This window comes from Cynoglossus semilaevis, chromosome 16 (assembly GCF_000523025.1).
Source record: "Cynoglossus semilaevis isolate Cse_v1.0 chromosome 16, Cse_v1.0, whole genome shotgun sequence".
Classification (NCBI taxonomy): domain Eukaryota; kingdom Metazoa; phylum Chordata; class Actinopteri; order Pleuronectiformes; family Cynoglossidae; genus Cynoglossus; species Cynoglossus semilaevis.
This window is the reverse complement of record NC_024322.1, coordinates 9,261,037-9,276,527: the sequence shown is the minus strand read 5'-3', so window position 1 is coordinate 9,276,527 and position 15,491 is coordinate 9,261,037. Positions and strand designations below refer to the sequence as shown.

Genomic DNA, 15,491 nt, shown 5'->3' with positions numbered 1-15,491 from the left:
GACCGCAGCTCTTTTGGTGTTAATTAACAAATGTAGAACACATCATGCTCTACTTTAGCCTGTTAATACAAAATAAAATATGATATTCACTCAATACATTCTTAATTTTAAGTTCATTTTATATTTTCCAATTTTTTTGTAAACATGGTCTGTACAGATACAATTCATTTGACTTAACTCGTCCTCCAATGTCAACCAGTTGCCCACTTGAGCTCACACGCACCTTATTAAACGCACCACTTATTACCTCTCCATCGATCCGACCCCCCGACCCAATTTGCCACTCCAACTAAATCACTGTCCCCTCGAACTCTGCACGAGGGCCGGAGGGGCGGCCGCCACATCGAGCTGTGCTTCGATTGCCACTGGTTTGTATTGTTAAATCAATAGAGAGGAGGAGATTTGAACTGGAAGAAGGAAGAAGACGCTCTGGATGTAATTAGTGACTGGCAGACAATGGACCGAAAGACAAGTGTGTCAGGAAATGACAACTCACGTGACGGCTCAAACTGTTTCCTACTAGCTCAGCCTGATGGTGGCGTTCTGCCTCGGCTCCGTTGAGTGGCGGTGAAGGGTTCAGCCGGGGGTTGGTGTTGCTCTGCGACGCATCCACTAATGTGCGATACCAGTGAGCTTTTACTCGACTCTCTGGAGGGAAGCGCTCCATTAGCCCCCCATACTGTTTTCACACAGTTCAACACTCACCAGCTAAATGCTGTAAATGCCTGAGTGTTTATACGAAGCACTTGTGTGAACGTTTGTTATTTATTATTTGACCTTTATTTAACACCTGGCACAAGGACGGGGTGTCCTCACTTATATGCATGTGATATGTGATATCTTATCTCTTATCTTATATCATATAACTTATATCCTATGACATACTTATGGCATATTCTACTATATCTGTACTTTTTCATTCAATTCTAATTTCTAACAGAGAACCTCCACCATTAGGAATCTTTCTGTGATCGTTCGACTTTGAAACATCGCACTGATAAACAAGCTGCCGATGTTCCCGTCTCAGGCTAACCCCTCCGTGCACACCTCCATCAGGAAAACTTCTAATCTTTCCTTGTGTGGCCGCTCCAGCCTTGATTGCTGTGAGTCTGGATCTTGTTATAGATACCGCCGCTCCCACTAAGCTACAAGTGGGCCGTGGCATCTCTCTGTACTCAGCAGTAATTGCTTTGGTATTTTTAGTTTACGAGAATCAGAGTAATTAAAACAGTTGGAGAAGATGTTGGAGACGGAGAATCTCATGAGGCTTCTTGACCTGAACTTCAGTCGGGTCGCGTATGACGTCTGCGTTTTTGATTAGACACCGCTGTACTAATGAGGGTTAATTAAGAGTGCAAATGCATGACAAGTAACAGCTACGTCTGAAGTTGGAGACGGTGTTTGGATAACAATTACTAGTAATAACTAGTCTTTACCGCACCGGGAGAAAGAAAAATACAGCAAATAATGTAAGAAATGTTTATTTAATATTTGGTAGATTTATATTATATTAAAAAAATTGCACATGTTGATCACAAAAATAACTACTTGTTCCTGAATGTTGCAATAAATACAGGTCTCTGCTGTACAGTGATAAAAGAGTCTCTGGTACAGAATCCTTCGAGCGCTTGTACAGAGATAAATACAATCCCTTCATATAAAACTCTACAAACACTGACGCGTCCCTAATGTCAGCGAGGGCAGCCTCCTGGGGGAGGACAGGGCGGGGCAGGATGGTGAGCATGGCCGCCATCCCTCTTGTGGTCGGCTGAGGCGTCACAGGGAGGCATCTGCTTGCCTGGGGTCGACCGATGCAGGCGGGGGGTGAGCGACGGCGGGTCAACAAGTCCGCTGAGCTGAGTACACCAGGTAGACACACAACAGGTTGAGGGTCATGAGGACCAGCACCAGGGCGGTGAGAACCTTCTGCAGCCACAGAGACGAGTTCAGCCTCTGCTCCAGCCTCGAGTTGCAGGCCATCATTTGTCTAATCTGGTTGAGAAAGAAAGGCAAACAAACAGGAAACGGTCAGGCAAATGATGTCACAGGGAAGACTTAGATAAACAAACACCCAAAATTAGGATCCAGCTTGGGATTTAGGCAAATGAGTCACTTAAACGAGTAAGCCGGAGGGCAGGCAGTTTAGCTTTGCATAAAAACTGGAGACCGACGGAAACGGCTGCAGCGGCTTCAATCAAACATGACAGAAAATATCTGTTTCTCACCATGGTCTCCAAGTCCAGCTGACCGCTGCTCCCCGATTCTATAAGGCTGTCCCTGAGAGGACTCACTGTGGTTTTAACGCTCTGTAGAACATGGCAACGCAACCTGTGGGGAACATGAAACGTCTTTAAATTTCTAAGTTCACTAAAAAACTTGGTATGGTTGCAGTATTTGTACCTGTGTTCCATGATCTTGGCTTTCGGTACTTCTTTCCAGAACTGTGCCAGTTCCTGTGTTGATCCAGGGTTCTCCATCTCTGCAGCCATGACTAAAAACCTGTCCTGTGGCGAGGCCTGAGATCCTGCACGAAACCATCAACATTCAGACACAGCATTTTGACAGAAACAGTCTCTCTTTTTTTAAAGGGGTTGTTTTAAAAACAGCACATAAAGAGAAAAGATAAAGTTTCTTTTTCTAAGGAATATGAAAACAAAAAGTGTTTTTAAAACCAAAAACAAACCCAAGGCAACTGATAGAAGAAAAAGAGTGTGTGTTAAAAAGACACAGCACAGCATAAAAGTTACAAATAGAACCCCTCAGGAGAGAGGTGCGGATTCTTCAGAGAAATGTGAAACACAAAATAACCTTCAGCCTAAATTTTACTGCTTCAAAAACCCAGGTTCCTAAAGATTCTACTCAAAGTACTACCTTCTACCTTACACTACCAAAGTACTACCTTGAATTGATCTATCTGTACTACATTTGTGATCCACTGGTCGATTCCGATCGATGGATCTTTTGGTCGTCCCTGTTTTGGATGCCAACGGACGGGATAATATGAGTTCATTAAAAGTCAAAGTCAAGTACCTCCATGAAGAGACACCACAATTTCTACCGGAGCTCCTGGTTCACAGCAGCTGCTACTGGGCTTCACCCTGTACTTCTCTGGTGCTGTGGTCCGCACCTGTGGGACACATTAGGTTCATGATCACCACAACATTGGTAATTTCATGAGTCAAACTGGTCTGAAGCACAAACAAAATCATGACCACGAGAACAGCCTGTGGTCTGGTGGATCCTCTGATGACCAGTAGGGTTAGAGGATGACCGGTTTGAAACCCAGCCTCATGTGAATCACAGTGTTTTTGCAATAGGTTGAATGCAAAGAAATAATTTCCCTTTGTGGTACAGCTAAAAAAAATGACAAAAGTTTGAGGTATAATACAAAATGAACAAAGATGGATCCACTCACCAACTAGTAAACCTGATTTAAGAATATAATAATGATACATTCAGGTCAAATTGTGGCTAATTAGTTCAGCCATCGTCCAGTCGACTTACCTTAAAGGCCACTTTATTTTTGGTCACATTGCTCAGAATGATGAGACACTTCTTCTCGTTCTCTCCGGAGCCAAAGCGGAGCTCCTCTGCAGGGCTGCGTGAAGGAAAAATAAAAACAACAACGTTGGGGCAGTCCTTGAATATGTTATTGAAATTTCCAGTTTGAGAGTCAATCTGGGACAGATACGAGTTCATGATGCACACGAGTGTTTCCACTTCTCAATTTCCACTCTTGGCAGTTTGTTTTACACATTACTTATTACATATAAATGGACCTGCTGTGGCCTGTTGCTTTTCCTTCTGAACATCACCTGAACTCAGCAAAGTCACAGCCAGAGGCTGTTATTCAGAATTTGTAGCATCTGCAGCTGAAACGCTCGTCTTTTAGCCGTGTTTGCACAGATCCACGACGAGGTCTAATTATCTAGGTGGTGGCTCAGAAGATGAAATTAAATTATTTAGCAGTTTTTTTCTTCTGCATTTTAAATGAAAGAGAAAGTATGGCAAACTTTTAAAACCCAAAGACATTGAGGTGTTTTAATGATCAGAGCCTTGTTGATGGCTCTCAGCAGAGTCAACATACAGTCGAGCACTGTGGTTAGCAGATTACTGCTGAACACATTGCTTATTGACCTAAGGCTGTAGTTAAACACATCGGCTCAGCTAGGGACTAAAATGGAATTTAACAGTTTTAGCGTTGGCTTTGTTTAAATGAACATTCACCCATTCTGTCACAGAAGATGGAAAAAAACTTTATTTGTATTCACTGATTCTTGTCTATATGAAGAGAAGATTGAAAAATAACTCATCTGATAGAGACATGATTTAAAAAAAACCTGTTTAACAGGATATTTTAAAAAAAACCTCTCTTTTGGAGCAAATGTTTGTTTAAACAACCACTGGCAAGACGAACAAACTTGTGTGTGTGTGTGTGTGTGTGTGTAGTAGCAGTAACAGTCTGTGCGCTATCATGCAAATAAAAGTTAAATTAGGACTAAATCAGTTAACGTAAACTGAACACTAAGCCCCCATTAGTTGTCCCAGTTTACAAAATTCAGTGCAATATTTAAATGATGTTCCTCTTTATAAGGCTTCTTCCTGCTGGCACGCTAGCTGTTAGCAACTTGTTTTACAGCCAGCGATTCATCATATGTACAATAATTTACAATTTACACCTGAGTGCAAGTCTCTGCAGTTTTATTTATTGATCTTTTAGGAGACACAGTGGACACTATTTAGATGTGCTATTCCCAGGTCAAAGACAACAAGGCACTTAGTGCGCGGCTAAAGCTTGCTACCAGGCGGCTAATGCTAGTTAGCAACAATGAAGGGTCTCCTCTTTACTTTTGTCTTTTTAAATTTAAATGTTGAATGGGAATTCTTTTATTATGTTATTCAATGAATAAAGTGTAAGTAGGAAATGTTACATGTTCTAATAAGTCACAATAAGTGACCAGACCAACAAATACATGCTAAAGGAGGTCCATTTTTTTGTTTGTCCAGTGCTCACAGTCCCATCATAGTTCAGTAATGATCAGTGACTGTGAGCTAAGGCTAGGAGTTTTATCTACAATAGATTAATCAGGAAATAACAGCCACTATTATTAAAGAATATCAAAACAATAAACACGGATTATTAGATTTTCAAAGACCTTGTTTTGCGGTTTGTTGTTGAAGTGTATTCATTCTGATTATCTTGGGGTATGAATAATGTGCGATTTAATGCATTCTGTTTTAGTAAACACCGTAGACTTACACTAACTGCCTTGTACATTTCAAAGCTTTTGTTGTGCACTTTCGTTACACTTCATGGATAAACAAAGACTGAGTTTTTTCTTCCCCCTTGTCCTTATGTCTTCTTTCTCCTGCTTAAGAGCTGTGCAGTCAAAGCTCTGACTGGAGCTCAGTGACAATTTCTTGGCTCTGGAAACCTCTGGCAACCACAACATCAAAGTCCCCCCCACCCCCACTCCCTTTAAAGCCCCCAGTCTGGTATTAAGGCCAACGCAGCTCGGAGACATAACTGCATTTAAGGCTCATTTAAATCTGTTTATCGGTACTGTTCACAGCCCAGAAGTGTCAGAATCCTTACATCAAAGCCTGAACGCCGTTCAGACATTGGACTTTATTCATTAAAATGCAGAGGAACCGCACGCTGTGTCTAAGTATATACAGTACTGATACTGCAGTACATTTACACTGGTGTTGATGTTGATCACTGTGCGGTTCTGCTGGGCAGCCATTAAAAACGAACACCAGCAGCTCATTTCTACCTAATGAACAATTGATCGGAGGCATCCTCAATTATTGTCCACGTGTGACTGGATCGATCCAGCTATAAAGGGACAAACACATCAATACTGACTTTGGGCTTTAAGCCTGTACACGGTAAGGACATTCTAATCAATGTGTACAAGGCAATTAAAAATGTTCCCATGTACACAGGCCTTCCATGTTTTTAAACTTGTGTTCATTTACTGTACAGTTAGTCAGAGTGAAGTCAGAGGCAGGGCAGGACCGGAGCAAGCTCTTTGGTGTCAGCTACACACAAAAAAAACTGCCGGAATGTTCATGGGATTTCCTTTGGGTTTTTTTTTCCTGAAACGCTGCCTCTGGTGTAAACTCAGGTTCCTACTGTAAATAAACAATATTTGTTTGTTTATTTACAGTTTTGTGACATCTTTGTCCTCCTGGTATCTCTATTGTCTTTAATTAAGTCAAGCATTTTTGGACTGGTATTCTGCTGATGTTACGCAGGTACATTTTGGTACTTTGAGGTGGTAACATTTGTGGTTCATTTATGAGCTGTTTAATTCCTCTGGGTAACAAGCGTTCAACATGTGGGCATACACAGTCAAAAAGTTCTCTGACAGCTGTTGTATAATGTTATCATACAGTTTGTACATGTATGTTTATATGTTCCTCAACAGTTACAGTAATACGTTTGTCAGAATGTTTTGATCAAACTCGATTGGAAACCTGTGAAAATCACCGGAGCTCTGACTCATGTGATTGTTTGATATAATATCTTCATTACTTTGTGAAACAGCAACATATTCTCACTGATATTGTGAACTATTTATGATCATCTAAGGAATAGGAGGTAGATAATGGACAGATTGTTAGTTGTCAGGCCATTTGCTGCTGACCTCTTGACCTCCTGAAGGAGATCTTAATCTCACTGGGGTTTTATCTGGTTAAATAAAGGAAAAGGAAAATGAAATGAACCAAGAAACTCAATTTCAGTCCAAAGATAAGAGGCAGGTCGTGACCGGATGGAAAAGACATTCCCCAGAAGAAGTGCTTAGAGCTAATATACGTAGAGAAAATAGTTTGGTTGAACTGAAAGTTTTGACGTTGAGTGACCCTCATTTTCCCACTTTCAAGGACATTTCAGGTGAATGCAGATGTGTACATGACAACACGCAGAGATGTGGGCAGGGTGACCTACCTCACATCCAACAAGGAGCCCTTAAAGGTGGTCAGTGGTTTCTTGGCTCCTTTAGTCCTAGCGCTCATGTCTCCTTTGTCATTCTCCTCTGCCTTCAAACCATCTTCCAGGAAATTGACCTGAAACGACAAAGGCTGCTACATTAGAAGCGGCCTCTCTGAATACCAACAGTGTCATCACATGACCTTTATCTAAGTGCTTCGGTGAAAACACTCGACCCTTGCCCCTAATAAAGAGAAGGCTATCATTTAATGAGGTTTCCCCCGTCATCGGCAGTGATTAATGAGTGGTTTATCTGATGGAATGATTAAACGTTACAGGAAACGAGATCTTCCTTCGCCTGTGGAGTGGTCTGCAAAACGCCACATGATTACTCTTTAAAAGAGACAGCGTGTCCTCTTGAGAATGCTGAACAAAAGAAAACAGTAAACTTGTGACCCTCGAGGTGAAAATCGCAATAGTAAGTCGCTCAACTGGGACAAAAGTCATGATGAAACCCTGTCATCAGCACGACTTCCAAAACTTTGGCCCAAATCATCAAAAGACAACAGAGTCACATGTCTTATGAGAGACCAGATATTGAGAAATGTGTGAAAACCTTGGACGTGATTGGATAAACATGAGGAAATGGATGCTTTCAGTGTGGCCGGGGGCCAAGTACATATTAGAGGCGGTGGTTGAAGGTCAGAACAGAGCAAAATGCATGGACTTTATATGGAAGGGCAGCCTTTATGACTGGGACAGGGGTGAGAAAGAGAGGAGGGCCGGGGCAGCTCAGTGTTATGTAACGGCCACAATAAAGTTGTAAAGAGAAAACAGACTTCGAATTAATGTCTATTTATTTCTTTCATTGATAAGAGCAAAATTAAAAACAATTAAGGCAACAATGTGAGTAAAATAATTAAATGAAGTGAAATATAAGGATTAAAAAAAATTAAAAGAAATGTTTGAATAATACCATCATTGGATCTACGTTGCTACAAAATTTCCACATGATTCCATTATGGATTAACAAAAACAAAAAAACACAATCGGGTACATGAAATTAATGAGGACATAATAAAATACAAGTGAAAATTGTAAACTTTGATTAGTGAACACTAACTGATTTCTACACATTGTGTAAAATGTGAAATGCAAGGACAAAACAAAAACCAAACTCATTACAATGTAAAGAATTAAGTGAAATCTTGAGAATGTTATAGTTACTCAAAAAAAGGGCACAAAGAACAATGTTAGTAGAAAAGGCACAAAGGGCTTCTGTTAAAATACATGCCTCAGGGGCAGGTATGGTTTAGTGCTTAGGCCTACTGTAATACTACAGTAATTACTTTGGTTCTTATAATAAGAGGTTAAAAATCTCATAATGAGAGGTTAGAAGACAATTATAAAATGTTAATGAGCAGCAGCGGTGATGTCTCTCAGCTGGGACAATAATGGAAGTGTTTCAGTCATTTGGATCAACAAGCAAAAAAAGGAGTCTACTTCTATCAGTTAGCTCAGTAACTGGAATTTTGGAGTCGTCGTTAAAAGTGAGTCGCTCTCGAGGGTAAAACTTAAAAATGTGTGAATCCACGTCACGGAATGAGAAATGTCAAAGGGCTGGTGAAGCTCGTCCGTCGACTGTGAGGGAGGTGCACTCACAAATAAAAGTTTTAGAGCAGTGAGTGCACCTTCCTTTTCAGCCTGCAGAAGAAATCTTCCAGACACACAGATCCTTGTGTGGGTGAGATCCTACACTGCCTCAACACCTCCAGCCCTTGTTTCAAAACAGAGAGAAAGGCAATTAGCTTTCAGGAGCCATCACATTTTCAGCTCAGCGCTGCCTGGAATCCAGACGAATTCAGGCGGAGATGAGCGGCGGCGGCGGCGACGGCGGCGGGGAGTCTGTTGTCTCTCAGAGAACATGGGTCGGATCAGAGGCAGAACTCTGAGTTTTACACAAGTTTGTATAGGCATAAAGTTTGCACAGTTTCTCCATATCACTGTATTTCAGACAACAGTTACACAAAATGCAAAAGTTTTCAAAACAACTTGATGTGTATTATATCAACTACCGTCTATTGTTCGAGAAGTGACTTGAACTTTTTTTTAATCAGACAAAAGGACTAATGAAATGTGGACTGGGAAACTGTTTAAGACACAACTGAACATTAGCATCAACCAAAGGCTTGTGCTATGCAGGTAGAGATGAGAACGGTCCGTCTCATCACAAGGAGGTAAATAATTGAGGTCTGTCATTATTTATAGTTAATATCTGTGGTTTAAGGCTAGCAGCAGAAACCACTGCTGAATGTGCATGACCTTATGGCCACAGATGAACTGCCTTAGGCTTGGAATAAGATGAGAAACCACCAAAAAATTCTCTTTTGAAACATACTTTTTTACTTATATTATTTATGTTTTCATTCCAAATGTTGCTCCATATTGTTTATGTGTTGAGTTCTCACTCCAAAACAACAGAAACATTTTTTGTGGTAAAATATTGTCTTGTTTGGACTTATTTTTGGTTAAAACTATGGTACAAAACAAAGAAAAAACTGCAGAGATCGTTCAGTCTGGTCAAAGTCTAAGGAATCATCAGCATCAATGATGAAGGCCAGGTGTAGATGTATCTTTGATGTCTGATACGTGAACGTCATATATGCTTCTGTGTACATTTTTCTCCTTCCAAAGAAAAACGATTTCTTTAACAGCACTTTTCTGCACAAATGTCAAATGCATCAAAAAACCAACCTCAAAACCTAATCATTTTCTGGCCTAATTTTACAAATGCTTAGAGTTAATTTTGCTTCACTAAACAACATGTGCACATTCACTGCAGGGATTTATGGCAACTGGAGCTTCTCATGACCAGAGAAACTCTTCCTCCTTCGCCGAGCTGACTCAGACGTTTTGATACGTAGCCCGACACCTCAGGGAACTGCACTGATACAAAGGTTTAGTGGCTGGAGATGAAATTAATTCCTTTTCTCAGATGTGAAGCTGCACACCTTTTCTCTGGGGCTATTCAGGGCAAGTCCACCCACACTGTGGTGAAGCGAGTCTCTGCTTACATCTCACAGTGAGAGGCTTTTTTTCTTTGTCCGTATTGTTGGGCTAAAAATTTTCCAACTCGCGCATTCCTCCTTTGTACGTTTAAATCTGTTGTGCATGACTAATACGCTGCTTGTTAACAATAGGAGCACTGGTTGTTTGTCGGTGCTCAGGAGGCTCCAGAGAGATGATGTAACACTGCTAAGTCTCTCCAGCATGAGACAGAAATGTACAAGACCTCACATAACATGTGTTTATTCCAGATTTACTGGACTCTTACTGTGATGTGACTCTGGAAAAACAATATGGACTCTTTTTTTTTATTACCAACTGTTTCTATGCAAATAGTAAAAAAAAGGAATATGAAGCGAGGACTAGTCTGTAAGATCTTTGCTTTAAGTGGCAGTGTTGCTGCAAAGCTGGTGAAATTCAGGGACACATCAGAGCGAGCGCAGGGCAGTGGGTGCTGGGAATCTGAATCTCGCTGGTGTCTCAGCGACGGCGCTACACCAGCAGCTATGTCTGAGGCAGCACACAGCGACTGAAGTAAAAGATTTGACAAGATACAGTATGTGGATCATATAGGGGCCACAGAAGAGAAGAGTGACACTGTGGTGGCTGTGCTGCGTGGACTCTGTTGGCAGGATGTTAATTGCAACCAATGACATTTGGAGTCACCTTCACAGAGACAATAAGCAAAAAGCTTAATGCTTATCAAACCAGGGCAGCGTTTCTCCACCGGGGACCGATTACACAGTGTTATCACAAGCTCAATTTTAAAGAAACAAGATGAGAGTCAGGAGAAATCTCCTTTTGTCGGGCGTCCCAACGTGACCCGGATGCAGTGAGGACAGGAAGGAGTAAAAGGCACAACATTCCAATTCAATCAGTCAAGTGTGTTCTGTTATTGAAGTATTTTTCCTTTAATGATTGTAACTAACTGAAAAAGTTAGTAATGAACGGGGCCTGATGCAACGATAGAGAAAAGAAATGAAACTTTTACCTTCTTGGGCTTCACTGCAACCTCAGAGCTGAAACTGGACTCCAGGGCTTCTTTGCTCTCCATCTCACTCTCTTTACTCTCCGTGTCATCTTCACTGACAATAGGCCCGTTTTCACAGATGGGGGTTTGGAAGTCATCATCAGGAAGAGGTGGGTAGCTGTATTTAAAGGAGTCCTGCAGTGCAAAAAAATGGAAAACAAAATTTTATTTGGTTAGCAGTATTGGTAACGTATCTGTGGAAGAGCTAAATCTGGCTGGGATTTGTTAGTAAAATCATTGAAACCTTGACAAACGTCAATGACTGAAGGAAAGGATATGAGGACGTACCACTCCACCCATGTGAGCTGGCAGATACTCGGCATCGATGAACCCCAGGAGTTCAGTCTTAGACACAAACTTCAGTTTGTTGATGGCCTCCGGGGACAACCATGACTTCACAATTTTCCAGGCAGCTGCAAAAATCATGATTGACAGTCAAGACCACCAGCCTTTTACGACTCTAAGTTAAAATATGGAGGAGACAAGCTCAGTCCTACCATTCATGATCCAAGGCATGTCCACCATGATCATTTTGGCTGGAATGAGAATGAACAAAGACTAAAACATTTAATTGGTTAAACTGGCAAAATTGCCAAACTTAGTTTAGTTGCATAAAGGTTCATCTGTTGTGCTTTTAGGACGTAAATACTTACACAAAAACTTTGGATAGTAAACTTGGAAGCAGCTTATGATATATCTTACAAACTCCATGTCCTAGAATAAAGAAAGAAAAAATAGATGTGAAAATATAGAAATGTCAGAAATCATTACCTTTACACTGTAGCAACTTTATTCATTTAAAAAAAAAAATTGTCACATTCAAACAGCTCATCAATTAAAACATTCTTACATCAAGAAAAGAGAAGATTTAAGAATTGAAATGGAATTGAATGCTGCCTTTAATGACCTCTGTTAAACAATCTGATTCAAACGACTTTAATCTCCAGGATAACAACCTTTCTGGAAATACATGTGAACTGAGAGGATTTATAAACCCCTAACTTCCTTTACCATAGTAACAGCTGGCTGCTGATCAAAGCAGAATAATCGAGATCCCTGATAAGGAGAGAAAATCTAATCATGCCGCAAAGATAATAAAAATACATTTACACATTACATATTCAGGTCAGAGGTTCTGCTTTTTTTTTTACAGTCAAATTAAAGGCATTAACCAAGATAAAAAAGTTACATTTTAACCCATTTAATAAATAGGGAGAATAAAATGCATAGCATATTTGAATATTTCACCAAAACACCTCAAGCTTAAAATAGCATATCACAGTCAAGTGTGCATTTGTGGGAGCTGCTCCTAAGGTCAGACCCCTAGCTTGCATCACACCAGCCTAAGGAGTTGTTAAGTTTTTGAAGACAAAGGCTTCACTGTCTTGAAGAAACTAAGTTTTGAGTAATAGCGTTCTTATTTTTCTATCTAAATAACTCGATCATTCTGTTTAGTCCCAAATAAAAACAGGTGTTAAACACATTCAAGTACTTACAGATATTTGTTTTCTCGTTTTTACAGATTTCTTTTGTTACACTGATGATTAATCGCAAAAAATACAAAGCCACCCTGCGATAATTACTACAATTGGTGATAGTTTTCATCCCTTTTTCCTTATGTTAGGTATGGTCATCAGACCCACAATCATCACATCCACAGAAAACACTCCCTATATCCACAGTTGCTTCCATCACTGACAAAAAGCCTCATTGCTATGCAGGAGCCTCAGCCTTGAGCTGTAATGAGATCACACTGAGAGCTCCTTTATACTGCAGCTCCTACTGTGGTTCAACAGGCCTCTCGACAGATGCTTAAAAATTCCAATCTGCTAATCTACTAATTTCAGATATGGATTGGTGAAGCTTCCCATCACTGTATTCACACATAAACACAGCCATTTTGGCCAGAAATACTTTCACTGATGGGACAGAACATCACACGGCTAATGCCAGTGACACAAGAAATCTGCGGATTAGACGGCCCGATCCAACTGACCAACAGGATTAAGAGGCTAGGTTAATCTCTTAAGTGTAAAACCATTGAGGTATGTCAGTCCCTAAAAGAGCACAGTTCAAACTGAAAGACATATGAGGACACCGAACAGCCTTCCAACACAGAACACTGAAGTACAGTCAGTACAGTACACTGAAGCCACAAAATATGTAATGGTCAGAATTTTTACATTTTAAAGATACTGATGTAATGTCAATGTATAAATACTACTACTAATAATTTTATTTTCATAGCCTAAATACATAAAACACATTTGTCTCAGTGGACTCAACTCGTAGTGTTAGATGCTTTATGTAATGTCTTAACAGAAATTATTAAAACTCTTCAAACCCAGAATAACTGACTTACTATATTGCTGAGTCCAGACTCGGACATGTCAAACACAACGGTCAGAGGCATGCCAGGCTCCTTCTTTGCATAGCGCTCCAACCAGAAGGCCACATACTTCTTCTTGTCCACGATTGTTTTAGCATCTTTAATGTGTAGCTTGACTCTAAACCAAACTAAACACACAAAGAAATAGAAGCAAAGTTTTAAACAACATTGATCTGACTGTTAATAAGGACAACCTCATTGATGATGTGTGTATGTCTGGTTATATTTCAACACAATGAATAGACCAAACTGCTGGTTAAACAGATAAATCAGTTCATATCAGTAGAGTGTGAAGTACAGTAGGTGTGTATGGAAGTATTTACGTACAGAGCTTGTTGCCTTCTTTGTCGTAGCCATGGAGGAAAACAGCACCGGTCTCAAACATCCATCTGGGTATGGAGCTCTCGGCAAGATCTGAGGGAAAATAAAAGAAAAACATCATTACAATCATTCACTTTGTTCTTTAAATTTGACTAAAACCAAATTTCACTTCACTTAGGCTATTTTACATTCTAGAAGAATGGTCATTCAAACACATAAAGATAGCATTGTAAAAATTAAATCAAATATATTATAATAAAGCTTTGAAGTAAATTTTATTTTTCTCAATGAATGCAAATTATTTCTTAAAAGTCAGGACTAATTCTAGTGACAACCAAAAACAGAGAGGATTGTTTTAAGGCTCAGTCAGTGCATACAGACATGGCTGTTCAACACACAATGACCATCTGTCTGGACTCAACTCACAGCAGCAGCAGCACAATCGCACTGATGTGTGTTGTGTGCTGCGAGTCTACAAACAACTCAATAAACAAAGGTAAACATTTCTGTTTAGGTTAAAGCAGGATGTTGTATTCCAAACTTTGGACATGGATATCCATAACATTTAAAAGTACTATTGCTTTACACATGTATTATTACACATTGCAATTTTTGGCATCATTTCATTTAAAGCTATATTTAAGCCTAGATATCAGTTATTTGTATGTATACTATGTAGAGTATACTGTTATCAGTTATTTGTATGTATACTATGTACAGTATACTGTTTTATTAAAAGTTTAATTTTTTTTTTTACTTTTTTACTGTAAATATGCAGTTTAATTGTATCAAATTTCTCAATTTATGGAGTTTTGCCCCTGGAGGAAACAACTGACAAATGATCATTTACTTTATTTTACTTTTTTGAATTCTTACCGTTGACACCAAATTCTTTCCTCCACTGCAGACTTTCATCAATCATTTTCAAGGCATCATTGACAACAAAAAGCCTCCATGTGAGGTAGGCTTCAACTAAAACATCGTCTTTTTGAAGCCTGTCCACGTCTCTGGAATCGTATTTATCTGTTGAATCTGTAAACATGAGATGCATCATCAGAAAAAGGTATGATTCACATGACCTTCACATTCAAAGCCTTTCACTTTCTATAACTGCCCTGCTTTTGTCAGGCGCTGCAAAAAAACACGCAGGCCACAGCGACAAAACACACATGCTGTACTTCTCACAATATGTCAAATATTTATATTGTATGGATTAGGACATCTGATAATCTAATGGAAATTATCTGGACTAATGAAGCTCAACGGGACTACGAGTCGCAGTTCGCGGTGGACAGTTAATCTGTCACATCAGAAAGTCAAATTCAGCTTTTATCCACTACAACACTTTAACCTTGTAGGAACTCATTCTTGAATCTCAGTCTCGTTTCCTCGATCTTCTTCTCGAGGTCCTGTCAAAAAGAGAGTTCCTCCGCGTCAGACACATTCGAAATAGTGTAAACTAAACATAAAAAAATACACGAAAGGTTTGTTTTTATATATACCTGCTCCGCTTGCTGTTGGTCAAGTTCAGCCATCTTCAACTCTCCCCGGATTGCTGGCAGTTCCTTGTTGCACTAGTAGCCAAGTTAGCTTACAGACCATTCACACGAATCACAGTCGAATGAGAAACTGACGTCTTATAGGGGCCATTTTGGCTCCGACCCTAGCCCCGCCTATCCGCTCTGTTGTTTATTTCAACTTTAGTCTATAAAAAGAAAGGGTTTGCGTATTCTAGTTGTTTTCATCCA

General features: G+C 40.0%; 1 protein-coding gene across 1 annotated transcript; it reads right to left on the bottom strand.

Annotated features, from left to right (window-relative positions):
* Nucleotides 1–1,465: 1,465 nt before the first annotated feature.
* On the bottom strand, nt 1,466–15,407 carry mospd2 (motile sperm domain containing 2). Its single transcript, XM_008328521.3, has 15 exons — nt 15,246–15,407; nt 15,095–15,152; nt 14,620–14,775; nt 13,750–13,836; nt 13,396–13,550; nt 11,687–11,747; nt 11,531–11,569; nt 11,322–11,446; nt 10,995–11,168; nt 6,956–7,074; nt 3,505–3,598; nt 3,031–3,127; nt 2,401–2,524; nt 2,226–2,328; nt 1,466–1,992 (listed from the first exon to the last, which is right to left on the bottom strand). The coding sequence occupies exons 1-15, from the start codon at nt 15,276–15,278 to the stop codon at nt 1,840–1,842; spliced, it is 1,578 nt and encodes a 525-aa protein (XP_008326743.1). The 5' UTR covers nt 15,279–15,407; the 3' UTR covers nt 1,466–1,839.
* Between the last annotated feature and the right edge of the window lie 84 nt (nt 15,408–15,491).